Raw genomic sequence first — 26,107 nt, forward strand, 5'->3', positions numbered from 1 at the left:
AAAGAATTTTCGCACGTGTGGCTAATATCAGTTAAATCTGTTAAGGGGGCATGGTGCACATGCCAAGGCCGCCTCAATATATCAATTCGCGTGCCGAAATTTAATAAGTGCTCTCCAGAACTAAGCCCTGTTTTTAAAACCCAACATTTAATCACTGTTACATACAGTTACAGTTAAATAACCCCCGCTTGCATGCAGGTTCGTTGCAGCGATAGAGAACCAATTATAAGCCACCAACAAGACTGATTGCTGATAATAATAATATTTCAGTTTTGCATTTAAATTTTCTCATCGTCATACATACATGACGAGAAAAGTTCTGAATTTTTGAATAATGTGCAATCATTGAGACGGCACACTTCCCAAGTGATGGCTCAGTAACTTCGATGGCGCATATCCTCACAAAACGCCAGACGCTGACAGTCTGTAATATATGATTATTATAATGAAAATACAGTGAAGATTAGTCGATATTTAATTGGAGTAAAGTAATTACAGTGGGGTACTGGGAGGAGAATATATTAAGGCTTAAGGAATAACACGGAATAAAAGAGCAGTGTTTACATGGTTGGGTGGGTAAACTCGAAATAACAACACCTGAATCCGCGCGGCTATACATATGACACAATCGACTGGATTTCTGAAACCCCTAACGCCAGGTTGGCAATTAAAATCTTTTTTATGTGTTTAACTAGAACAACTAAAAGATCCAGCCCATCCAAATAGCCCTGGGCGAAAGATCTCCATAGCTAGCCATGATCTCTAGAAAAGTTGACTAGTTTGTAAAACGCGTCACAGCACCCATCACACTAAAAAACCGCGACCCATTACACACAAAATTTGGTTTCTCTGCCTCTGAGAACTGGGCGTCAAAAACAGATATCGGGTCAGAAATATAAATGCCAGCCCACCCTTACCCTTATACGCCTATACGTTACATATACGTTACGTTACGTTCGTACGTTACATAAATGTTCAAAATATTGTGGAGGGAAACAAGGATGATAGTTTTCCCACGGATTTGCTAATCTCAAAGCGTAGAGCTCTGAGATACACTACTCACAATGCAGGCAGCCGAAACTGAGGTTTGCACATACCTATCTATCAAATGTAGACCTCAAAGTATTATAATTCAACTAACTAATCGCCAATTCTACAGCCCAAGCGTACCAAGAGTTATATTGATGAGGTATACCGACTTTTAGAGGAAAAGCCAGGGGTTGAAGAAATATTAATCATGAATCGTTCCGGTGTGCCGATCAAAACGTCAATGGAACGCCAAGACGCACTTCAACATGCCTGTCTTTATGAGAATTTGCGTGAAAAGTGTCAGGCATTTCTATCAAAAATGGAGCCACCACAGCTCCTGACCATGTTGCGAGTCCGTACCAGATTCCACGAGGTCCTGCTAACACCTGATGGCAAGATAACCGTTTTGGTAGTGCAAAATCCAAATGATACACATCTTAAGGTAGAGGATCTAAACCGTCATTCCTCCAATTTTTAAATATTTGCTCCTACATATATCTACGTTGTTAGTCATCCAACTTCTTACACGTAAAACATTCTTCTCACTTTGTACACAGCCCAAACACAACAAACTGTTCATTTATGTGACTACCTGAATATAAATTCAATCAAATAAGTAATAAATAGTCCTCAGAGCTTCAGCTTAAAAACAAAATATATTCCAAAAACAGATGACATTTTCTGACCAACAGAAGTAAATATATTCTTGTACTCGTATATATAAAACACATTTCATTTTCATACTCTTCAGTATGTACAACATAAACGTTAAGTTCTTCTAGAACTAATGTAAAATATTGAATTTGGTTGTCTGTTGTTTATTTAAATGGATTAATCCTTCCATGGGAAACAGTGCCCGAATCAACGCAGATTTAGCTTGGACAACGTCAAGTCATTCTCGTCAATAGGGGACACCGTTAGTTTCATTTTGTGCTCCTTGGCCATTTTGGATAACATTACAATGTCCGAGTTTATATAGGCACCCCGCAAAAGTGCCACCGACGATTTTTCGGAAGTCTCAAGCTCCTTCACAAGTTCTTCAACACTGGGATTACATTTGGTTTCATCCTTTACTTCTTTAAACTTCTGGCCTGACAACGCACGAGTCCAAATGTCCTGAGATGCCTCTTTGTATTTTTTGATTTTCTTGTCCAGGTCAGTAATCTTAGCACTGATCTCATTGTTATCGGGCTGCTTGGCTTGAGCCTGCATAAAAATACACCGAGCATCCTTATATTCGCCTAAGGCGGACAGGGCGCAACCTTCCTGGTAGAGGGCCTTACAGGGCCTTAGAGGGCTTATTTTCAGTGAGACGCCGCAAGGCTTTCATCGTAATGCACACGCGTTTGGGATTATGCAATTTATTGTAGCAGATCATCAAGTTTTGCTGGAAAAGTTAAAAAAAAAAACACATAAGTGGGGATGAGCCACGACGCTACAAGTTGCATAGTTACATTGAGAGTGATCAACAGAGCGATTTGCTTGCGCTCATCCTCATCATTGGCTAAACGGCAATAGTTTAGAGAGCTTACGGCCCGCTCGAAGGCAGTGACGGCGTTGCGGTAGCGAAAGCGCTTCACACAGTCCTTGCCATGCATGTGCATGTCTAATGCCTTGGGGTAAACTATTGCAAACTTTTCCCGATCCACAGCGGCCATTGACGCGAAGGCATCTGAGTCCCCGATCAATGTGAAGTGAAGAACTTCGATTTTGAAAAGTCCATCTGAACGTGGTTTAATGCGCGGCGGGCAGCCCATCTCGTGAAATAGCAACTTATAGGACATAATAAATTCGGCTTTTTCATATGGGCGCATGGTAAGTACAGCAGCCTGGAGGCCTTCTAGCACATCGCAACCTGCACCGGTCTCAAAATAGAATTTAGTTCGGCGCATCAATGAGGAATCAAAAGGAGAACTCTCGCCTTCCCAATAACCACTATAGCGCACAGCGACACGTGCCTTGTCTGGCACCAGACCTCGGCCCTGGTGCCCCTCAGGTGTGATGCGCTTAAAAATGTTCTCATTGAGCGGCTCCATCAATTTTTTGAGTTCCTCGAACGATTGGGTCGATGGAGAAGCGAGCTCTTCTTCATCAACATCTGGAGCGTTATCACAATCTTCCATTTCGTCGACATTAAAGTCATCATCGCCAGCCCCAAATGGCGACTGTTCTACCTCAAATTGTGAGCCAGAGCCAACGAGTTTTCTAGAAGAGTAAGAGGCAGCGTCTAGGCAGCACATGATTGTGCAAATGTATCAAATTTCGATGCTTACCCAAGTTGCAGTGGTTCCTTGAGCATTTGAGTGCAATATGAAAAATTATCTTCCATTTTTTCCACACTTTTTCCAAACTTTAACTTGTTTGGGTTAATTACAAAAATGCGCGATAGGCAGTGACACCCTCAGAAATATACCAAGTATATACCGATGAAAAAACGACCTTAGCCCACTTATGACCTCTTTAATTAAACAGGATAACAAATTGAGTTAAACTGCGGAAAATAATACTGTTTGTAAATCTTTTCTCTGAAATTACAAAAAAAAAATCGTTCCGTTGAGGATGGGAAACCATATTTCTCGATTTTGATTCAAGATATGCTAATTTTAGCCACTCCCTTTTATTGAACTTTTTATATAAATAAAAATAACGCCCCAAATCTATCTGCGTATTTGAAAAGTAATTAAAAAATTTAATTTTGTAATAATAAAACGAGGGGGAACGTTGTGAGTTGCTGCGGACGCCGCAACTCTACATTTATACCCGATACTTAGTCAGTATTGCTTTTCCCCTGCCAGACGCCGCGAATATTAAACGACACGAGAAAGAGTGCGTGCGAGAGAGACAGAAAATCAGTCTGACCGTGACGTCAGGCGCTGCGTAGCCACTGCAAATTGATTTGTTCCTTTTGGCTATAAAAATTATCTGATCTGATCCAGATTCAGCAATCTGATAGATATGGTCGTTATCTATGATTCTGCGTTTTTAGTTTTCTCGAATCTGCAATATTGTGGATGCAACAGATTTTCGTCCTTTGTGTAGGCGGAAGGGGGTGGGGCGAAATTTTGAGATAAACGTTTTATAGTGAGATCTAACAGGAGTGCGGATACTAAATTTGGTTACTCTACCGTTAATAGTCTCTGAGATTTGTGGATGCCCCAGATTTTCGTCCTTTGCGGGGCGGAAGGGGGTGTGGCGAAATTTTGACACAAAACGGTCAAGGTCCGATATCACAGGAGTGTGGATACCAAAATTGGTTGCCCTGGCTCTTATAGGTTCTGAGATCCTTGAACTCATATTTTGCAATTGGCTAAACCGACCATGAAACCTGTGTGTCAGAGAGAGACAGAGCGAGAAAGAATGAAATTGTTTTCTTGATTTTGGCTATAATAATTATACGATCTGGTTCAGATTTTGCACTCTAGATATAGTCATCTTCTACGATTCTGCGTTTTTAGTTTTCTCGTATCGTCGAAATTGTGGATGCCACAGATTTTCGCCCTTTGTGGGGGCGGAAGTGGGGGGGGGGGCGCAAAGTTTTGAAATATTCTTGTAGCAGTGACATATCACAGAAGTCTGGATCCAAAACATCGTTGCTCTAGCTCTTATAGTCTTTGAGCACTAGGCGCTGAAGGGGACGGACAGACGGACGGACGGACAGACGGACAGGCATTCAGGGCTCAATCGCCTCGGCTATTGATGCTGATCCAGAATATATATACTTTATTGGGTCGGAAACGATTCCTTCTGGACGTTACACACATCCACTTTTACCACAAATCTAATATACCCCAATACTCATTTTGAGTATCGGGTATAATAAAAGAAAGTTACATAGCCCCTCCCATCAGGTAACCAACCTCTACCAAAGAATTTTCGCACATGTGGCTAATATCAGTTAAATCTGTTAAGGGGGCATGGTGCACATGCCAAGGCCGCCTCAATATATCAATTCGCGTGCCGAAATTTAATAAGTGCTCTCCAGAATTAAGCCCTGTTTTTAAAACCCAAAATTTAATCACTGTTACATACAGTTACAGTTAAATAACCCCCGCTTGCATGCAGGTTCGTTGCAGCAATAGAGAACCAATTATAAGCCACCAACAAGACTGATTGCTGATAATAATAATATTTCAGTTTTGCATTTAAATTTTCTCATCGTCATACATACATGACGAGAAAAGTTCTGAATTTTTGAATAATGTGCAATCATTGAGACGGCACACTTCCCAAGTGATGGCTCAGTAACTTCGATGGCGCATATCCTCACAAAACGCCAGACGCTGACAGTCTGTAATATATGATTATTATAATGAAAATACAATGAAGATTAGTCGATATTTAATTGGAGTAAAGTAATTACAGTGGGGTACTGGGAGGAGAATATATTAAGGCTTAAGGAATAACACGGAATAAAAGAGCAGTGTTTACATGGTTGGGTGGGTAAACTCGAAATAACAACACCTGAATCCGCGCGGCTATACATATGACACAATCGACTGGATTTCTGTAACCCCTAACGCCAGGTTGGCAATTAAAATCTTTTTTATGTGTTTAACTAGAACAACTAAAAGATCCAGCCCATCCAAATAGCCCTGGGCGAAAGATCCCCCAAAATATTGTGGAGGGAAACAAGGATGATAGTTTTCCCACGGATTTGATAACCGTTACGGGCACCGAAGGCGAATTCCCACCTGTTCAATGAATCTACCTCCTCTTGCATTTACGGCATTAACTGCTTGCACTAACATACCCTTTTGGTCAATTTAAAACTAGCCGGCAAAATTTTTTTAAATTTTTAATTAAATTTGAGTTTTCACTCCATTCAATCCAGTCATAATTCCATTTTCATGGTTTAAAATGTGTGTGTTAATTGTTGATAGTACAAAAACTGTTTATGACTTCGTACGAAAACATTTGGAACTAAAGATAGCAGCTAAGATGAGACTTAAATTGTTCTTTATTCTGTTGTTGATTATTCTAGCAATGGTTTTATTAATGACGAAAGTCAGTGCCAAACGATGGGCTGATGGAGTAGATGGAGTGTGTGCCTAATCACTTTTTATAGTGTTAAATTATACCAATAAAGATGATGTAGCAAGCTTAGCGATAGTTGAATTAAACAAGTAAATTCATTATTTTTGAGATACCAGCTGATCTCAAAGCGTAGAGCTCTGAGATACACTACTCACAATGCAGGCAGCCGAAACTGAGGTTTGCACATACCTATCTATCAAATGTAGACCTCAAAGTATTATAATTCAACTAACTAATCGCCAATTCCACAGCCCAAGCGTACCAAGAGTTATATTGATGAGGTATACCGACTTTTAGAGGAAAAGCCAGGGGTTGAAGAAATATTAATCATGAATCGTTCCGGTGTGCCGATCAAAACGTCAATGGAACGCCAAGACGCACTTCAACATGACTGTCTTTATGAGAATTTGCGTGAAAAGTGTCAGGCATTTCTATCAAAAATGGAGCCACCACAGCTCCTGACCATGTTGCGAGTCCGTACCAGATTCCACGAGGTCCTGCTAACACCTGATGGCAAGATAACCGTTTTGGTAGTGCAAAATCCAAAGGATACACATCTTAAGGTAGAGGATCTAAATCGTCATTCCTCCAATTTTTAAATAATTGCTCCTACATATATCTACGTTGTTAGTCATCCAACTTCTTACACGTAAAACATTCTTCTCACTTTGTACACAGCCCAAACACAACAAACTGTTCATTTATGTGACTACCTGAATATAAATTCAATCAAATAAGTAATAAATAGTCCTCAGAGCTTCAGCTTAAAAACAAAATTTATTCCAAAAACAGATGACATTTTCTGACCAACAGAAAGTAAATATATTCTTGTACTCGTATTTATAAAACACATTTCATTTTCATACTCTTCAGTATGTACAACATAAACGTTAAGTTCTTCTAGAACTAATGTAAAATATTGAATTTGGTTGTCTGTTGTTTATTTAAATGGATTAATCCTTCAATGGGAAACAGTGCCCGAATCAGTGCAGATTTAGCTTGGACAACGTCAAGTCATTCTCGTCAATAGGGGACACCGTTAGTTTCATTTTGTGCTCCTTGGCCATTTTGGATAACATTACAATATCCGAGTTTTTATAGGCACCCCGCAAAAGTGCCACCGACGATTTTTCGGAAGTCTCAAGCTCCTTCATAAGTTCTTCAACACTGGGATTACATTTGGTTTCATCCTTTACTTCTTTAAACTTCTGGCCTGACAACGCACGAGTCCAAATGTCCTGAGATGCCTCTTTGTATTTTTTGATTTTCTTGTCCAGGTCAGTAATCTTAGCACTGATCTCATTGTTATCGGGCTGCTTGGCTTGAGCCTGCATAAAAATACACCGAGCATCCTTATATTCGCCTAAGGCGGACAGGGCGCAACCTTCCTGGTAGAGGGCCTTACAGGGCCTTAGAGGGCTTATTTTCAGTGAGACGCCGCAAGGCTTTCATCGTAATGCACACGCGTTTGGGATTATGCAATTTATTGTAGCAGATCATCAAGTTTTGCTGGAAAAGTTAAAAAAAAACACATAAGTGGGGATGAGCCACGACGCTACAAGTTGCATAGTTACATTGAGAGTGATCAACAGAGCGATTTGCTTGCGCTCATCCTCATCATTGGCTAGACGGCAATAGTTTAGAGAGCTTACGGCCCGCTCAAAGGCAGTGACGGCGTTGCGGTAGCGAAAGCGCTTCACACAGTCCTTGCCATGCATGTGCATGTCTAATGCCTTGGGGTAAACTATTGCAAACTTTTCCCGATCCACAGCGGCCATTGACGCGAAGGCATCTGAGTCCCCGATCAATGTGAAGTGAAGAACTTCGATTTTGAAAAGTCCATCTGAACGTGGTTTAATGCGCGGCGGGCAGCCCATCTCGTGAAATAGCAACTTATAGGACATAATAAATTCGGCTTTTTCATATGGGCGCATGGTAAGTACAGCAGCCTGGAGGCCTTCTAGCACATCGCAACCTGCACCGGTCTCAAAATAGAATTTAGTTCGGCGCATCAATGAGGAATCAAAAGGAGAACTCTCGCCTTCCCAATAACCACTATAGCGCACAGCGACACGTGCCTTGTCTGGCACCAGACCTCGGCCCTGGGGCCCCTCAGGTGTGATGCGCTTAAAAATGTTCTCATTGAGCGGCTCCATCAATTTTTTGAGTTCCTCGAACGATTGGGTCGATGGAGAAGCGAGCTCTTCTTCATCAACATCTGGAGCGTTATCACAATCTTCCATTTCGTCGACATTAAAGTCATCATCGCCAGCCCCAAATGGCGACTGTTCTACCTCAAATTGTGAGCCAGAGCCAACGAGTTTTCTAGAAGAGTAAGAGGCAGCGTCTAGGCAGCACATGATTGTGCAAATGTATCAAATTTCGATGCTTACCCAAGTTGCAGTGGTTCCTTGAGCATTTGAGTGCAATATGAAAAATTATCTTCCATTTTTTCCACACTTTTTCCAAACTTTAACTTGTTTGGGTTAATTACAAAAATGCGCGCTAGGCAGTGACACCCTCAGAAATATACCAAGTATATACCGATGAAAAAACGACCTTTGCACACTTATGACCTCTTTAATTAAACAGAATAACAAATTGAGTTAAACTGCGAAAAATAATACTGTAAATCTTTTCTCTGAAATTACAAAAAAAAAAACACACACACAATATCTTTCACTGTAACAGCGCCAAAATGATTCAATTTTCTTTATTTTTGGTGGAATATTAAAAAACCGCCTTGGGCGACAATGGGTTAATCGTTCCGTCGAGGATGGGAAACCATATTTCTCGATTTTGATTCAAGATATGCTAATTTTAGCCACTCCCTTTTATTGAACTTTTTATATAAATAAAAAAATGTTGTAACGAAAAAGGTCGAACTGCCCACAAAGTTTTTTTTCTACACGATTAGCTACTTTTAAGTACCCCCGAGTAGATGTGCCAGTTCATAGAACGAATAGATAAAACGACACCATGAAAAACCACGAATTCATTAAACATTTCTAACGCCCCAAATCTATCTGCGTATTTGAAAAGTAATTAAAAAATTAAATTTTGTAATAATAAAACGAGGGGGAACGTTGTGAGTTGCTGCGGACGCCGCAACTCTACATTTATACCCGATACTTAGTCAGTATGGCTCCCCTCCGGCAGACGCCGCGAATATTAAACGACACGAGAAAGAGTGCGTGCGAGAGAGACAGAAAATCAGTCTGACCGTGACGTCGGGCGCTGCGTAGCCACTGCAAATTGATTTGTTCCTTTTGGCTATAAAAATGATCTGATCTGATCCAGATTCAGCAATCTGATAGATATGGTCGTTATCTATGATTCTGCGTTTTTAGTTTTCTCGAATCGTCGAAATTGTGGATGCCACAGATTTTCGCCCGTTGTGTGGTCGGAAGTGTGGGGGGGGGGGGGGGGGGGCAAAGTTTTGAAATATTCTTGTAGCAGTGACATATCACAGAAGTCTGGATCCAAAACATCGTTGCTCTAGCTCTTATAGTCTTTGAGCACTAGGCGCTGAAGGGGACGGACAGACGGACGGACGGACAGACGGACAGACATTCAGGGCTCAATCGCCTCGGCTATTGATGCTGATCCAGAATATATATACTTTATTGGGTCGGAAACGATTCCTTCTGGACGTTACACACATCCACTTTTACCACAAATCTAATATACCCCAATTCTCATTTTGAGTATCGGGTATAAAAAAAGAAAGTTACATAGCCCCTACCATCAGGTAACCAACCTCTACCAAAGAATTTTCGCACATGTGGCTAATATCAGTTAAATCTGTTAAGGGGGCATGGTGCACATGCCAAGGCCGCCTCAATATATCAATTCGCGTGCCGAAATTTAATAAGTGCTCTCCAGAATTAAGCCCTGTTTTCAAAACCCAACATTTAATCACTGTTACATACAGTTACAGTTAAATAACCCCCGCTTGCATGCAGGTTCGTTGCAGCGATTGAGAACCAATTATAAGCCACCAACAAGACTGATTGCTGATAATAATAATATTTCAGTTTTGCATTTAAATTTTCTCATCGTCATACATACCTGACGAGAAAAGTTCGGAATTTTTGAATAATGTGCAATCATTGAGACGGCACACTTCCCAAGTGATGGCTCAGTAACTTCGATGGCGCATATCCTCACAAAACGCCAGACGCTGACAGTCTGTAATATATGATTATTATAATGAAAATACAATGAAGATTAGTCGATATTTAATTGGAGTAAAGTAATTACAGTGGGGTACTGGGAGGAGAATATATTAAGGCTTAAGGAATAACACGGAATAAAAGAGCAGTGTTTACATGGTTGGGTGGGTAAACTCGAAATAACAACACCTGAATCCGCGCGGCTATACATATGACACAATCGACTGGATTTCTGAAACCCCTAACGCCAGGTTGGCAATTAAAATCTTTTTTATGTGTTTAACTAGAACAACTAAAAGATCCAGCCCATCCAAATAGCCCTGGGCGAAAGATCCCCCAAAATATTGTGGAGGGAAACAAGGATGATAGTTTTCCCACGGATTTGATAACCGTTACGGGCACCGAAGGCGAATTCCCACCTGTTCAATGAATCTACCTCCTCTTGCATTTACGGCATTAATTATTGTAAAATTAACCCGGCCAAATAGAGGGGCACCCGCCGCTCTCAGCGATTCATTTCAAAAACGCAATCAAATTTGAATTTTGAGTCTTTGTCTCCGTTCGGTCTCGAACCCTATGTCATCAAAAGAGTCTGCGAGACTCAACGCGCAGCACCAAACAGGTCTCTCCACAAAAATCGGAAATTTGTGAATTTTCTTGAGCAAGCAGTCTAACTTTAATAAACTGCTTGCATTAACATACCCTTTTGGTCAATTTAAAACTAGCCGGCAAAATTTTTTTAAATTTTTAATTAAATTTAAGTTTTCACTCCATTCAATCCAGTCATAATTCCATTTTCATGGTTTAAAATGTGTGTGTTAATTGTTGATAGTACAAAAACTGTTTATGACTTCGTACGAAAACATTTGGAACTAAAGATAGCAGCTAAGATGAGACTTAAATTGTTCTTTATTCTGTTGTTGATTATTCTAGCAATGGTTTTATTTATGACGAAAGTCAGTGCCAAACGATGGGCTGATGGAGTAGATGGAGTGTGTGCCTAATCACTTTTTATAGTGTTAAATTATACCAATAAAGATGATGTAGCAAGCTTAGCGATAGTTGATTTAAACAAGTAAATTCATTATTTTTGAGATACCAGCTGATCTCAAAGCGTAGAGCTCTGAGATACACTACTCACAATGCAGGCAGCCGAAACTGAGGTTTGCACATACCTATCTATCAAATGTAGACCTCAAAGTATTATAATTCAACTAACTAATCGCCAATTCCACAGCCCAAGCGTACCAAGAGTTATATTGATGAGGTATACCGACTTTTAGAGGAAAAGCCAGGGGTTGAAGAAATATTAATCATGAATCGTTCCGGTGTGCCGATCAAAACGTCAATGGAACGCCAAGACGCACTTCAACATGCCTGTCTTTATGAGAATTTGCGGGAAAAGTGTCAGGCATTTCTATCAAAAATGGAGCCACCACAGCTCCTGACCATGTTGCGAGTCCGTACCAGATTCCACGAGGTCCTGCTAACACCTAATGGCAAGATAACCGTTTTGGTAGTGCAAAATCCAAAGGATACACATCTTAAGGTAGAGGATCTAAATCGTCATTCCTCCAATTTTTAAATAATTGCTCCTACATATATCTACGTTGTTAGTCATCCAACTTCTTACACGTAAAACATTCTTCTCACTTTGTACACAGCCCAAACACAACAAACTGTTCATTTATGTGACTACCTGAATATAAATTCAATCAAATAAGTAATAAATAGTCCTCAGAGCTTCAGCTTAAAAACAAAATTTATTCCAAAAACAGATGACATTTTCTGACCAACAGAAAGTAAATATATTCTTGTACTCGTATTTATAAAACACTTCATTTTCATACTCTTCAGTATGTACAACATAAACGTTAAGTTCTTCTAGAACTAATGTAAAATATTGAATTTGGTTGTCTGTTGTTTATTTAAATGGATTAATCCTTCAATGGGAAACAGTGCCCGAATCAGTGCAGATTTAGCTTGGACAACGTCAAGTCATTCTCGTCAATAGGGGACACCGTTAGTTTCATTTTCTGCTCCTTGGCCATTTTGGATAACATTACAATGTCCGAGTTTATGTAGGCACCCCGCAAAAGTGCCACCGACGATTTTTCGGAAGTCTCAAGCTCCTTCACAAGTTCTTCAACACTGGGATTACATTTGGTTTCATCCTTTACTTCTTTAAACTTCTGGCCTGACAACGCACGAGTCCAAATGTCCTGAGATGCCTCTTAGTATTTTTTGATTTTCTTGTCCAGGTCAGTAATCTTAGCACTGATCTCATTGTTATCGGGCTGCTTGGCTTGAGCCTGCATAAAAATACACCGAGCATCCTTATATTCGCCTAAGGCGGACAGGGCGCAACCTTCCTGGTAGAGGGCCTTACAGGGCCTTAGAGGGCTTATTTTCAGTGAGACGCCGCAAGGCTTTCATCGTAATGCACACGCGTTTGGGATTATGCAATTTATTGTAGCAGATCATCAAGTTTTGCTGGAAAAGTTAAAAAAAAACACAAGTGGGGATGAGCCACGACGCTACAAGTTGCATAGTTACATTGAGAGTGATCAACAGAGCGATTTGCTTGCGCTCATCCTCATCATTGGCTAGACGGCAATAGTTTAGAGAGCTTACGGCCCGCTCGAAGGCAGTGACGGCGTTGCGGTAGCGAAAGCGCTTCACACAGTCCTTGCCATGCATGTGCATGTCTAATGCCTTGGGGTAAACTATTGCAAACTTGTCCCGATCCACAGCGGCCATTGACGCGAAGGCATCTGAGTCCCCGATCAATGTGAAGTGAAGAACTTCGATTTTGAAAAGTCAATCTGAACGTGGTTTAATGCGCGGCGGGCAGCCCATCTCGTGAAATAGCAACTTATAGGACATAATAAATTCGGCTTTTTCATATGGGCGCATGGTAAGTACAGCAGCCTGGAGGCCTTCTAGCACATCGCAACCTGCACCGGTCTCAAAATAGAATTTAGTTCGGCGAATCAATGAGGAATCAAAAGGAGAACTCTCGCCTTCCCAATAACCACTATAGCGCACAGCGACACGTGCCTTGTCTGGCACCAGACCTCGGCCCTGGTGCCCCTCACGTGTGATGCGCTTAAAAATGTTCTCATTGAGCGGCTCCATCAATTTTTTGAGTTCCTCGAACGATTGGGTCGATGGAGAAGCGAGCTCTTCTTCATCAACATCTGGAGCGTTATCACAATCTTCCATTTCGTCGACATTAAAGTCATCATCGCCAGCCCCAAATGGCGACTGTTCTACCTCAAATTGTGAGCCAGAGCCAACGAGTTTTCTAGAAGAGTAAGAGGCAGCGTCTAGGCAGCACATGATTGTGCAAATGTATCAAATTTCGATGCTTACCTGTTACGAACCTTTGTTTTTCTTTGGGGCAAGGCCGGCTAGCCAGTCATCCCAGGGCTGGATACTTCCCAAGCCCTCAGGTCGCACAACAACCAACTGATTGGACATCTCGAACAAAATGAAACAACAAAAATAACCGCCAAAAAAAAACTGAAAAAAACGGACTCAACTCTACAAACAACATTACAGTCTTCCCTCAACACAGACTTGGACCAGGTCGAGGTGTCGATGTTTTACCCCCCGACGCACCCACCCTACCTGAGATCTGAATCACACGTTCCGGATCTCCCTGCCATTTGCAAAAGCCTTACCCTCTCGTTGCTGTGGCTCCTCTTCCCCCCATACGAAACGCTTAACAATTCATTTCTTCGTTATAATCTTCACTTCATTTCCTAGTTTCACACGATATCATTTCTAAACTAGGCCTGCCTATTCATCCCCCCCTCATCTTAGTACTACTGGCGGTTAATAAATAATTAGATTAATAGGAATAAATAATATAATAAATATAAATAAATAGGTTACATATATATAATAAATATGGACGGACTTAAATTACATATACTTATAACTAGAGACGTCTAACAAAAATAATTAATGGGAGTAAATAAGTTGATGTGCTTTTTTTTTTCTTCTCCCTAAGTGGGCGAGGGTCCCGCACTACGTGGCCAGGTCTGATCCTTCGAGACCAGCAGGAACAACAGGCCAGGGTGGCGGAGCTGTGACCTATTCCCTACGGCCAACAAAAAAATAAATTTGGGGTTTCTTTACTCCCCCTTTGGAGCGGACTCACTCTTATGCTTCCTGGTCCTGGTTCCTGGTCTTTCCCTGATCTGGATCCCCTGGAATCACATTTATTTATCTTTTATTCATTTTTTTGCAGGGTGATGGCCACTACTCCATCCTCATCCCACTCACTTTTTCTTTCAGAACAAAAAAAATCGCTAAGTCACTAGGTCCGGCGCGCATGCTCCTCCGTTGCGGGAACTTTTTTTTCTGAACCCCCTCTTGGCTGTTCTGTTTAATGCTCCCGGCTGCCGATCCCCATCGCTCTCTGTTCTATCGCCCTTGAACTAGGTTCAAGGGCATGGCCTGATTCGGGCTGCTGTCGGCTCTCTTTTCTTTTGGGTGTGGGTGAGTTGGCTTCGGGACTCCGTTATGGGATGAGATCGGAAATCCTCTCACAACGGCTCCGGAGAGCGCGCGGAACTCTAACTCTCCAGGACCAGGTGGCCACTTTCCCCTTAAATTTTGGCCCTGCCACCCTGTTCAAAAAAATACCTTCCTCTCAGCGCTTCTAGGGTCTCGCCTATCGATATCTTCGCATGCAACACCTAGCGAAAATTCGAGCGACCATGGCCGCGGAGAATTATTCGCAAACATCGAAGAGCTTCACCAAAAATGCTGGCATTCTCGGACATTACAGTGCCTAGGAGGATCTTGCAGCGCCCAACGTAGGCTTACACCCACGTATCTGATAATCCTTAAGTGAGTGTTTTTAACTCTGAAGTCCCCAGTCTGCAATTTTCGCTACAATTTTAGGTCTTTGGCGTGAAAAATCCCCACCGGCTTCCCCGACAGATCCTCCAGCTCGTAGGCGTTATTCCCTACTGGACGTACGACTCTGCATTTTAGAAATTTCCGGGCGAACTTGGCGTTGTAGCTTTTGCCAAAGTCGCTGAGGGTGAAGTTGCGCCTGTAGACTTCTTGGCCAGGTCTGGCGAAAAAGACTCGGGCCCGTTTGTTATAACGCTGGCTGCTCCGCTCATACGCTTGGTGTAGGCTGCGTTTAATTTGCTCGCGAATGAGGTGTCGCTTATCCGCGGGATCTAATGCGTGCACTTCGTGTTCCGTCAAAGACTGCAGCTTCCTCGCCAGCTTATAGCAGTTCCCATTCAGGAACATCTGCTGTCCAAATACAGCGAAGAACGGCGTAACGCCTGTGGCTTCGTGCACGGAGTCACGGATTGACACTTCGATCTCCGGTAGGTAGATGTCCCAGTCCCTGTGATCCTTCTCCAGATACGTCCTTATTGCAGCGAGTATCGTCCGATTTACTCTCTCGGCTGCATTGCTTTGCGGCGAGTATACTGCTGTGCGCATGTGTCGGATCCCGAAGCCGCTGACCATGTCCATGAAAGTCTTCGACAGGAACTGCTTTCCGTTGTCGGAGTGGATCACCGCTGGCACCCCGAATTTGTAAAAGACCTCTTGCACCAGGAATTGAATGACGTTCGCCGCGGTCGCCTCTCTCATCGCCTTCAAGAAGGTGAATTTCGAAAAGTGGTCTACGACGACGAAAATCCAAGCCTGTCCCCTTTTCGACCTGGGATACTTTCCAAGGAAGTCTATGTAGAGCTTTTGGAATGGCCTCTCCGTGGTTACTTCCTGACCGATCCCGACTTTGCTCCGGTAATTGGGTGCTTTGGATTCCTTGCATTCGGTGCAGCTTCGGACGTATTCCCGCACTTGTGCCGTCATCGCCGGCCAGTAGTAGTGCCTTTTTAATCTATGCAAGGTCTTCTTCATTCCACCGTGTCCAGCTGTGTGGTCTTCGTGGGCCTTTGCGTTGAGGGTTTTCGTCAATGCCGCGGGAATCCATAATTTCCACATGGAACCTTCCCCTTGGTCGTCGATTTGCGCGAAGGCCATTCGCTTGAATACTAGGTCCCCGTCTATTCGCAGGTCAGGCAATACTTCTTTGTTCCTGCAGATTTCTTCTTTCAGCTCCTGGTATTCCGTTGACTTGAATTCCGTCGTCTGGAATCCGAGGATTTCCGTTGGGTCTAGAACCACCTCCTCGATGCAGCGTGATAGTGTATCCGCCACTATATTTTCGACTCCCTTGCGGTGTTCGATCTCAAAGTCGAACCTCTGCAGCCGCAATGACCATCTCGCTAGACGCCCATTCAGGTCCTTGAGTGACATTAGCCACTTGAGGCTGGCGTGATCAGTAATTACCGTGAACGGCATCAATTCCACATATGGCCTGAATCTCTCTATCGCCAATACCGCAGCTAAACATTCTTTCTCCGTTACAGAATAATTTATTTGGTGTTTGTTCAGCTTGGAAGAAAAGAATGCCACTGGACGCTCTGCTTTGTCGTCATCCAGCTGGAAAAGCACTGCTCCCACTCCAAAATTTGAGGCGTCGCACTGGATGTAAAAATGGCGTTTGAAGTCGGCATGGACTAATACAGGAGCCGTGGTGAGGGCCTTTTTCAGGGATTCTATGGCCGCCCTCGCTTCCGTTGGCAAGGAAAACTTCCCGCGCGCATGCTTCTTCAGAGCATCTGTTAACGGTACAGCGACGGTTGCGAAGTCCTTGATGAAGCGCCTATACCATCCTGCGGTTCCTATGAAGCTCCGTAGCTCCTTCACTGAACTTGGGTTCGGGATCTTTTGTATAGCCACAACCCTATCGGGATCCATTTGCAGCGTGCCACCTCCGATGATAAACCCTAGGTATTTTAGCGACTTAAAGCAGAATTTGGATTTTTTTAAGCCTATCGTCAAATTCGCTCTTTTCAGGCACTGGGCCACCAATCGCAGATACCGCAGATGCGTCTGGAAGTCCGGGGCTATCACCAAAAGATCGTCCAAATAAACGAAAACGTTTGATCGGAGCTGAGTTGGAATTACCTTATCCATCACTCTGCATAACCTCTGGGCAGCGTTACACAGACCGAAGGGCATCATCACGAATTGATACAGCGGACGGCCTGCGACGGTAAATGCGGTGCACTTCCGGCTTTCTGGGTCCAGTTTAATCTGCCAGAATGCGAATTTGAGGTCGACGCTAGAAATGTAGTATGTCTGGTCAATCCTGGATAGTATACCCTCGATACTAGGAAGAGGGTAAGCATCTTTTACGGTGAGTTGGTTCAGTTTCCGCGCGTCCAAACAGAATCTATTTTTGTTTGGCTTTCGCACCACCGTCGTCCGGTTGCTCCATGGACTATCGCTAACTTCGATCACTCCTAGCTCCAGCATTTTATCCACCTCGGTCCAGATCACCTCCTGCATCGCTGGGGATTGAGGGTAATGCCGATCTTTAAATGGTTCTGCGCCCTCGATCAACTGGATCCGATGCTGCTCTACCGTCGTTGTTCCCAATCCGGCATCCTCATAGGTCAGAAACTCCTTCTTTACCTTCTCCAGCTCTTCGGTTTCCGTGTCTTCCAGGGCCCAAGCTTCCACTTCCACGTCCTCCGGGCGATGTTCGGCGTACTGGCTGATTTGTGACATTTGGATCTCGCCTACTTGGACCTCGCTGGATCTACTGGACTCTTCTCCGAGGACTGTGGGAGCCAGCGCGAAGGATCTCCAGAAATCTATGCCCAAGTACATGGCTTGCTCTAGGTACGGGCATACGTAAAACAAGATCTCTTTGTTCATTCCGTTATATCTTACGCAGAGTTTGGTTTTGCCGATTATGGACCTGTCTTCTCCAGAGGCTGTCTTGATGATCGAGACATAATTGTCCATTTCCACCTCAAGGTCGGCAAGGAGTTCACGGCTGCCCTTTCCTAAGACACTAACGGATGCCCCAGTATCTAGGAGGCCAGCAATCCGATGTCCTCTTATCTGCACTTCGGCAAACACTCTGGGATCGCGTCCTGCTCCTCGTCTGACTGCCTCGGCCACCTCTTTGCGAGTCTGTCGCCTTTCCTTAAATCTGGAACGGGCCTTTTGGAGTCTACGACTGACACCGCGCATCCCCTCCAGCTGCCTGTCATCAAAGATTTGGTTTCGAATTTGTATGTATCTCCTCATCCTTTCTTCGGCCGGTACAAACTTCAAACTATTTTTATTTAATTTATTCGGGCTATTATTCTTAAATTCTATATTAATTAGTGGACCATCGTTCATTTCTTCGCGGGCTTCTGTCCCGAGCGCTGATCTCCCGCTTTCATCATGCCCGCTCGTGCGTTTCCCGAGCAATTGGGACACGTTGGAGTAAACATTTCTGGTTTCCCGCAGCGGTAACAAAATATTTTGCGTTCCTTCGCCACGCAGTCTCGGAATCCGTGGTCGAACTGGCCGCAATTCCAGCAACACAGCCTGGGTTTGTTCGCCAGGTGAGTTTCTTCCACCATCCTTGCTTCGTCTTCATCCAGAAACTCCGTTTCCGGCTCTAGCTCCTCCACTCGCTTCCCGGCTGATTGGAATTTCGGCACAGGACGGAACGTCGACTTCTGCTCGCGTCCGCGAAAGTGGTACTCCACTTCCAGGCACTCTTCCCTCAGCTGCTCCACGTTCCGGACTCGGATCGCGTAAACGTAGCGGGCGATCTCATCATCGAGCCCCTTCTTCAAGACTCGCACCATTTCGGACTCAACCAAAGGTGTGGTGAGTCTAGCCGCCAGTCTGCGCATCGCTCTAAAATATTCTTCCACAGATTCGCCAGATTGTTGCCTTCGCTCATGCAAGGTGCGTAGCCGCTCGAACTCGCCACCCACTGCTCGGAACCGGGACACCAACTCGTCCTTCAAATCCTCCCATCCTTCCGGAGGCCGTTCTCGGACAAATTGCCAATACCACTCCGCCGCTTGTCCTTTGACGAGATGGTGAAAGTTGTCAAGGACCTCGTCCCACGACCGTCGGTTCTGCCTACGGAGGAACTCGACCCTGAACACGAAGTCCTGCACCGTCATCTTATTTGGATCTCCATCTCCGTCGAAGTGGATTTCCCATTTGTCGACGCGCCCCCATCTCGCTCCTCTCCAATCATCTCTCCTTTCATATGGTGGCAGATCTGTTGGACCTCCGCCGTCTCCTGATGTCTCCCGTCTCTGCCTTCCAGCACCTGGATCCAGGTCCGCATCGGCTATTCCTCGGCGCCAGTTCTGGCTCAACCTCGCCGGCTTCCTTGGAGGCGACTGTGAATTCCATGCGTCATCGTCCTTGGGTCTTTTGGGCATGGTCCCTGTGTTCGGCTTCTGCCTGAGGTGAGCTAGAGGCTGCTGATCGCCATTATTATTATCGTTGTTTTCACCCTGGTCTCTTTCCAATCTCAGATCTTGGATCAATTCCACGTTCTGGCGAAGAGGCGCCATCACCTCTGTTATGGCCCCCATCAGCTCCATAAAGCCGCGACGGATCTCCTCCTGCAACGTCCTACTCAGAGTATCTGCCATGCTGCCTCTCCACGTCTCCTGTGCTTGCGCTATGGCGACATTTACTCCTGAGAGAATCTCGGAGGGCAGTGCGTTCGATTGGCCTGGCAAATTCCAGCTGTCGTCTTCACGCCCCTCAGCGCCCTGTGTGTCCCCGCCTTGCATCTGTCCTTGGAGGTTACCTGGTGGAGGAGTCCTGCGAGTCATTTTCTGCTTAGACCGCAAGTTGTACGCGCTCATCAACCTAGCCCTGTATTTCCCTACCTCGAACTATCCTACTTATCTTTTTATTCAATACAATTAATTATCTACTCTTCTTTCAGAACAATCGCATAAACACTACCTATAACGCCAACTCACTGATCTTCAGCACAAAAACGTTTAATACGGCAAAAACACTAATAAGGGGGAAAGGAACCACAACTACTACTAGGGCCAACTCTGCACATGGTGTTCTACGTCTTTTCCTGTCCAACGTCTAAAATTTGGCGAGCGCTGTTGACTGATCTTATCTTCCTTGAAAGATTAAGAGTCAAGGGCGCTCACTTCCCTACAGTCGCTGTTTCCGCCTACTTCCCTACTGAATGTTCGTTGCGGGATGTTGTAGCTGCTCCGAGTGCAACGCGTGGCCGACATCTGTCCCCACGGGCCACTCAGAACAAAAAATCTCCTTGAGAATCTACTCTCCCGACTCCATCCAGCGGTAAGCAGGGGAAGCGAAAAACAGAAATCTTTCTGACCATTCATAACTTCGGGTATTTCTTTTTCTTCAGGTTCTCCTTTTGCACACCAGGCACCGGGCCGGTTGCTAACTGGCTTTTGGATTCTCCTCTGCCAGTGCCAAACCAAATCCCCTCTTGAGATTGCCTGCTTCCCGTTGTCAGATAAGTGCCGAAACATCAAACATAAAAAAAAACTATTTACTTTGTGGATTTTTTTCTTGCATCCTCAGGTCCCTCCGCGCCGTGCTTCTGTGAGCCAACTCGTCGAGTCCCTCACAGGCCACCGGAACACCGATGGACCCCAGATTGCAGAATACCACTCGAGATCTATCTTCTCTGCTGGATATTTATAATTTCTTCGACGTCCGTATGACTCGCATCCGTACTCTCCCTCTTTGATGGTCGAGCCAGGACTGCGAGTCCACTTCCCTGTCTCAGATTGGGCGCCATTATTGTTACGAACCTTTGTTTTTCTTTGGGGCAAGGCCGGCTAGCCAGTCATCCCAGGGCTGGATACTTCCCAAGCCCTCAGGTCGCACAACAACCAACTGATTGGACATCTCGAACAAAATGAAACAACAAAAATAACCGACAAAAAAAAACTGAAAAAAACGGACTCTACTCGACAAACAACATTACAGTCTTCCCTCAACACAGACTTGGACCAGGTCGAGGTGTCGATGTTTTACCCCCCGACGCACCCACCCTACCTGAGATCTGAATCACACGTTCCGGATCTCCCTGCCATTGGCAAAAGCCTTACCCTCTCGTTGCTGTGGCTCCTCTTCCCCCCATACGAAACGCTTAACAATTCATTTCTTCGTTATAATCTTCACTTCATTTCCTAGTTTCACACGATATCATTTCTAAACTAGGCCTGCCTATTCATCCCCCCTCATCTTAGTACTACTGGCGGTTAATAAATAATTAGATTAATAGGAATAAATAATATAATAAATATAAATAAATAGGTTACATATATATAATAAATATGGACGGACTTAAATTACATATACTTATAACTAGAGACGTCTAACAAAAATAATTAATGGGAGTAAATAAGTTGATGTGCTTTTTTTTTTTCTTCTCCCTAAGTGGGCGAGGGTCCCGCACTACGTGGCCAGGTCTGATCCTTCGAGACCAGCAGGAACAACAGGCCAGGGTGGCGGAGCTGTGACCTATTCGCTACGGCCAACAAAAAAATAAATTTAGGGTTTCTTTACTCCCCCTTTGGAGCGGACTCACTCTTATGCTTCCTGGTCCTGGTTCCTGGTCTTTCCCTGATCTGGATCCCCTGGAATCACATTTATTTATCTTTTATTCATTTTTTTGCAGGGTGATGGCCACTACTCCATCCTCATCCCACTCACTTTTTCTTTCAGAACAAAAAAAATCGCTAAGTCACTAGGTCCGGCGCGCATGCTCCTCCGTTGCGGGAACTTTTTTTTCTGAACCCCCTCTTGGCTGTTCTGTTTAATGCTCCCGGCTGCCGATCCCCATCGCTCTCTGTTCTATCGCCCTTGAACTAGGTTCAAGGGCATGGCCTGATTCGGGCTGCTGTCGGCTCTCTTTTCTTTTGGGTGTGGGTGAGTTGGCTTCGGGACTCCGTTATGGGATGAGATCGGAAATCCTCTCACAACGGCTCCGGAGAGCGCGCGGAACTCTAACTCTCCAGGACCAGGTGGCCACTCTTCGCTAACCTTTCCCCTTAAATTTTGGCCCTGCCACCCTGTTCAAAAAAATACCTTCCTCTCAGCGCTTCTAGGGTCTCGCCTATCGATATCTTCGCATGCAACATACCCAAGTTGCAGTGGTTCCTTGAGCATTTGAGTGCAATATGAAAAATTATCTTCCATTTTTTCCACACTTTTTCCCAACTTTAACTTGTTTGGGTTAATTACAAAAATGCGCGCTAGGCAGTGACACCCTCAGAAATATTCCAAGTATATACCGATGAAAAAACGACCTTAGCACACTTATGACCTCTTTAATTAAACAGGATAACAAATTGAGTTAAACTGCGAAAAATAATACTGTTTGTAAATCTTTTCTCTGAAATTACAACAAAAAAAACACACACACGATATCTTTCACTGTAACAGCGCCAAAATGATTCAATTTTCTTGATATTTGGTGGAATATTAAAAAACCGCCTTGGGCGACAATGGGTTAATCGTTCCGTCGAGGATGGGAAACCATATTTCTCGATTTTGATTCTAGATATGCTAATTTTAGCCACTCCCTTTTATTGAACTTTTAATATAAATAAAAAAATGTTGTAACGAAAAAGGTCGAACTGCCCACAAAGTTTTTTTTCTACACGATTAGCTACTTTTAAGTACTCCTGAGTACATATGTAGATGTGGCAGTTCATAGAACGAATAGATAAAACCACACCATGAAAAACCACGAATTCATTAAACATTTCTAACGCCCCAAATCTATCTGCGTATTTGAAAAGTAATTAAAAAATTTAATTTTGTAATAATAAAACGAGGGGGAACGTTGTGAGTTGCTGCGGACGCCGCAACTCTACATTTATACCCGATACTTAGTCAGTATGGCTCCCCTCCGGCAGACGCCACGAATATTAAACGACACGAGAAAGAGTGCGTGCGAGAGAGACAGAAAATCAGTCTGACCGTGACGTCGGGCGCTGCGTAGCCACTGCAAATTGATTTGTTCCTTTTGGCTATAAAAATGATCTGATCTGATCTGATCCAGATTCAGCAATCTGATAGATATGGTCGTTATCTATGATTCTGCGTTTTTAGTTTTCTCGAATCGTCGAAATTGTGGATGCCACAGATTTTCGCCCGTTGTGTGGTCGGAAGTGTGGGGGGGGGGGGGCAAAGTTTTGAAATATTCTTGTAGCAGTGACATATCACAGAAGTCTGGATCCAAAACATCGTTGCTCTAGCTCTTATAGTCTTTGAGCACTAGGCGCTGAAGGGGACGGACAGACGGACGGACGGACAGACGGACAGACATTCAGGGTTCAATCGCCTCGGCTATTGATGCTGATCCAGAATATATATACTTTATTGGGTCGGAAACGATTCCTTCTGGACGTTACACACATCCACTTTTACCACAAATCTAATATACCCCAATACTCATTTTGAGTATCGGGTATAATAAAAGAAAGTTACATAGCCCCTCCCATCAGGTAACCAACCTCTACCAAAGAATTTTCGCACATGTGGCTAATATCAGTTAAATCTGTTAAGGGGGCATGGTGCACATGCCAAGGCCGCCTCAATATATCAATTCGCGTGCCGAAATTTAATAAGTGCTCTCCAGAATTAAGCCCTGTTTTTAAAACCCAAAATTTAATCACTGTTACATACAGTTACAGTTAAATAACCCCCGCTTGCATGCAGGTTCGTTGCAGCAATAGAGAACCAATTATAAGCCACCAACAAGACTGATTGCTGATAATAATAATATTTCAGTTTTGCATTTAAATTTTCTCATCGTCATACATACATGACGAGAAAAGTTCTGAATTTTTGAATAATATGCAATCATTGAGACGGCACACTTCCCAAGTGATGGCTCAGTAACTTCGATGGCGCATATCCTCACAAAACCCCAGACGCTGACAGTCTGTAATATATGATTATTATAATGAAAATACAATGAAAATTAGTCGATATTTAATTGGAGTAAAGTAATTACAGTGGGGTACTGGGAGGAGAATATATTAAGGATTAAGGAATAACACGGAATAAAAGAGCAGTGTTTACATGGTTGGGTGGGTAAACTCGAAATAACAACACCTGAATCCGCGCGGCTATACATATGACACAATCGACTGGATTTCTGTAACCCCTAACGCCAGGTTGGCAATTAAAATCTTTTTTATGTGTTTAACTAGAACAACTAAAAGATCCAGCCCATCCAAATAGCCCTGGGCGAAAGATCCCCCAAAATATTGTGGAGGGAAACAAGGATGATAGTTTTCCCACGGATTTGATAACCGTTACGGGCACCGAAGGCGAGTTCCCACCTGTTCAATGAATCTACCTCCTCTTGCATTTACGGCATTAATTATTGTAAAATTAACCCGGCCAAATAGAGGGCACCCGCCGCTCTCAGCGATTCATTTCAAAAACGCAATCAAATTTGAATTTTGAGTCTTTGTCTCCGGGCGGTCTCGAACCCTATGTCATCAAAAGAGTCTGCGAGACTCAACGCGCAGCACCAAACAGGTCTCTCCACAAAAATCGGAAATTTGTGAATTTTGTTGAGCAAGCAGTTCACACTTAAATAAACTGCTTGCATTAACATACCCTTTTGGCAAATTTTTTTTAAATTTTTAATTAAATTTGAGTTTTCACTCCATTTAATCCAGTCATAATTCCATTTTCATGGTTTAAAATGTGTGTGTTAATTGTTGATAGTACAAAAACTGTTTATGACTTCGTACGAAAACATTTGGAACTAAAGATAGCAGCTAAGATGAGACTTAAATTGTTCTTTATTCTGTTGTTGAATATTCTAGCAATGGTTTTATTAATGACGAAAGTCAGTGCCAAACGATGGGCTGATGGAGTAGATGGAGTGTGTGCCTAATCACTTTTTATAGTGTTAAATTATACCAATAAAGATGATGTAGCAAGCTTAGCGATAGTTGATTTAAACAAGTAAATTCATTATTTTTGAGATACCAGCTGATCTCAAAGCGTAGAGCTCTGAGATACACTACTCACAATGCAGGCAGCCGAAACTGAGGTTTGCACATACCTATCTATCAAATGTAGACCTCAAAGTATTATAATTCAACTAACTAATCGCCAATTCCACAGCCCAAGCGTACCAAGAGTTATATTGATGAGATATACCGACTTTTAGAGGAAAATCCAGGGGTTGAAGAAATATTACTCATGAATCGTTCCGGTGTGCCGATCAAAACGTCAATGGAACGCCAAGACGCACTTCAACATGCCTGTCTTTATGAGAATTTGCGGGAAAAGTGTCAGTCATTTCTATCAAAAATGGAGCCACCACAGCTCCTGACCATGTTGCGAGTCCGTACCAGATTCCACGAGGTCCTGCTAACACCTGATGGCAAGTGCAAAATCCAAAGGATACACATCTTAAGGTAGAGGATCTAAATCGTCATTCCTCCAATTTTTAAATAATTGCTCCTACATATATCTACGTTGTTAGTCATCCAACTTCTTACACGTAAAACATTCTTCTCACTTTGTACACAGCCCAAACACAACAAACTGTTCATTTATGTGACTACCTGAATATAAATTCAATCAAATAAGTAATAAATAGTCCTCAGAGCTTCAGCTTAAAAACAAAATATATTCCAAAAACAGATGAAATTTTCTGACCAACAGAAAGTAAATATATTCTTGTACTCGTATTTATAAAACACATTTCATTTTCATACTCTTCAGTATGTACAACACAAACGTTAAGTTCTTCTAGAACTAATGTAAAATATTGAATTTGGTTGTCTGTTGTTTATTTAAATGGATTAATCCTTCAATGGGAAACAGTGCCCGAATCAGTGCAGATTTAGCTTGGACAACGTCAAGTCATTCTCGTCAATAGGGGACACCGTTAGTTTCATTTTGTGCTCCTTGGCCATTTTGGATAACATTACAATGTCCGAGTTTATATAGGCACACCG

The 26,107-nt window shown here is 43.4% G+C and overlaps 4 protein-coding genes across 9 annotated transcripts; 1 reads left to right on the forward strand and 3 right to left on the reverse strand.

Annotated features, from left to right (window-relative positions):
* The first annotated feature begins 982 nt into the window (after nt 1-982).
* On the forward strand, nt 983-25,877 carry LOC117190269 (dynein light chain roadblock-type 1-like). 6 transcript variants are annotated; one of them, XM_033395332.1, is made up of 4 exons: nt 5,920-6,240; nt 6,315-6,626; nt 11,476-11,764; nt 25,539-25,877. In XM_033395332.1, the coding sequence occupies exons 1-4, from the start codon at nt 6,220-6,222 to the stop codon at nt 25,595-25,597; spliced, it is 681 nt and encodes a 226-aa protein (XP_033251223.1). In that variant the 5' UTR covers nt 5,920-6,219; the 3' UTR covers nt 25,598-25,877. The 6 variants fall into 6 exon arrangements, with proteins under 6 accessions (XP_033251227.1, XP_033251225.1, XP_033251223.1 ...); XM_033395333.1 differs by having other exon boundaries at nt 11,476-11,718; nt 25,509-25,877; XM_033395336.1 differs by lacking the exons at nt 5,920-6,240; nt 6,315-6,626; nt 11,476-11,764 and adding exons at nt 983-1,085; nt 1,160-1,448.
* On the reverse strand, nt 1,832-3,413 carry LOC117190249 (inactive peptidyl-prolyl cis-trans isomerase shutdown-like). Its single transcript, XM_033395303.1, has 3 exons — nt 3,303-3,413; nt 2,484-3,234; nt 1,832-2,416 (listed from the first exon to the last, which is right to left on the reverse strand). The coding sequence occupies exons 1-3, from the start codon at nt 3,356-3,358 to the stop codon at nt 2,309-2,311; spliced, it is 915 nt and encodes a 304-aa protein (XP_033251194.1). The 5' UTR covers nt 3,359-3,413; the 3' UTR covers nt 1,832-2,308.
* On the reverse strand, nt 6,822-8,574 carry LOC117190251 (inactive peptidyl-prolyl cis-trans isomerase shutdown-like). The gene is made up of 3 exons (XM_033395306.1): nt 8,457-8,574; nt 7,638-8,388; nt 6,822-7,572 (listed from the first exon to the last, which is right to left on the reverse strand). Exons 1-3 carry the CDS (start codon nt 8,510-8,512, stop codon nt 7,465-7,467), a joined length of 915 nt encoding a protein of 304 aa, XP_033251197.1. The 5' UTR covers nt 8,513-8,574; the 3' UTR covers nt 6,822-7,464.
* LOC117190296 (inactive peptidyl-prolyl cis-trans isomerase shutdown-like) lies at nt 12,366-22,385 on the reverse strand. The gene is made up of 3 exons (XM_033395379.1): nt 22,255-22,385; nt 12,795-13,613; nt 12,366-12,731 (listed from the first exon to the last, which is right to left on the reverse strand). Exons 2-3 carry the CDS (start codon nt 12,996-12,998, stop codon nt 12,624-12,626), a joined length of 312 nt encoding a protein of 103 aa, XP_033251270.1. The 5' UTR covers nt 12,999-13,613; nt 22,255-22,385; the 3' UTR covers nt 12,366-12,623.
* Nucleotides 25,878-26,107: the final 230 nt, after the last annotated feature.

Source organism: Drosophila miranda (assembly GCF_003369915.1).
Source record: "Drosophila miranda strain MSH22 chromosome Y unlocalized genomic scaffold, D.miranda_PacBio2.1 Contig_Y1_pilon, whole genome shotgun sequence".
In the NCBI taxonomy this organism is placed as follows: Eukaryota; Metazoa; Arthropoda; class Insecta; order Diptera; family Drosophilidae; genus Drosophila; species Drosophila miranda.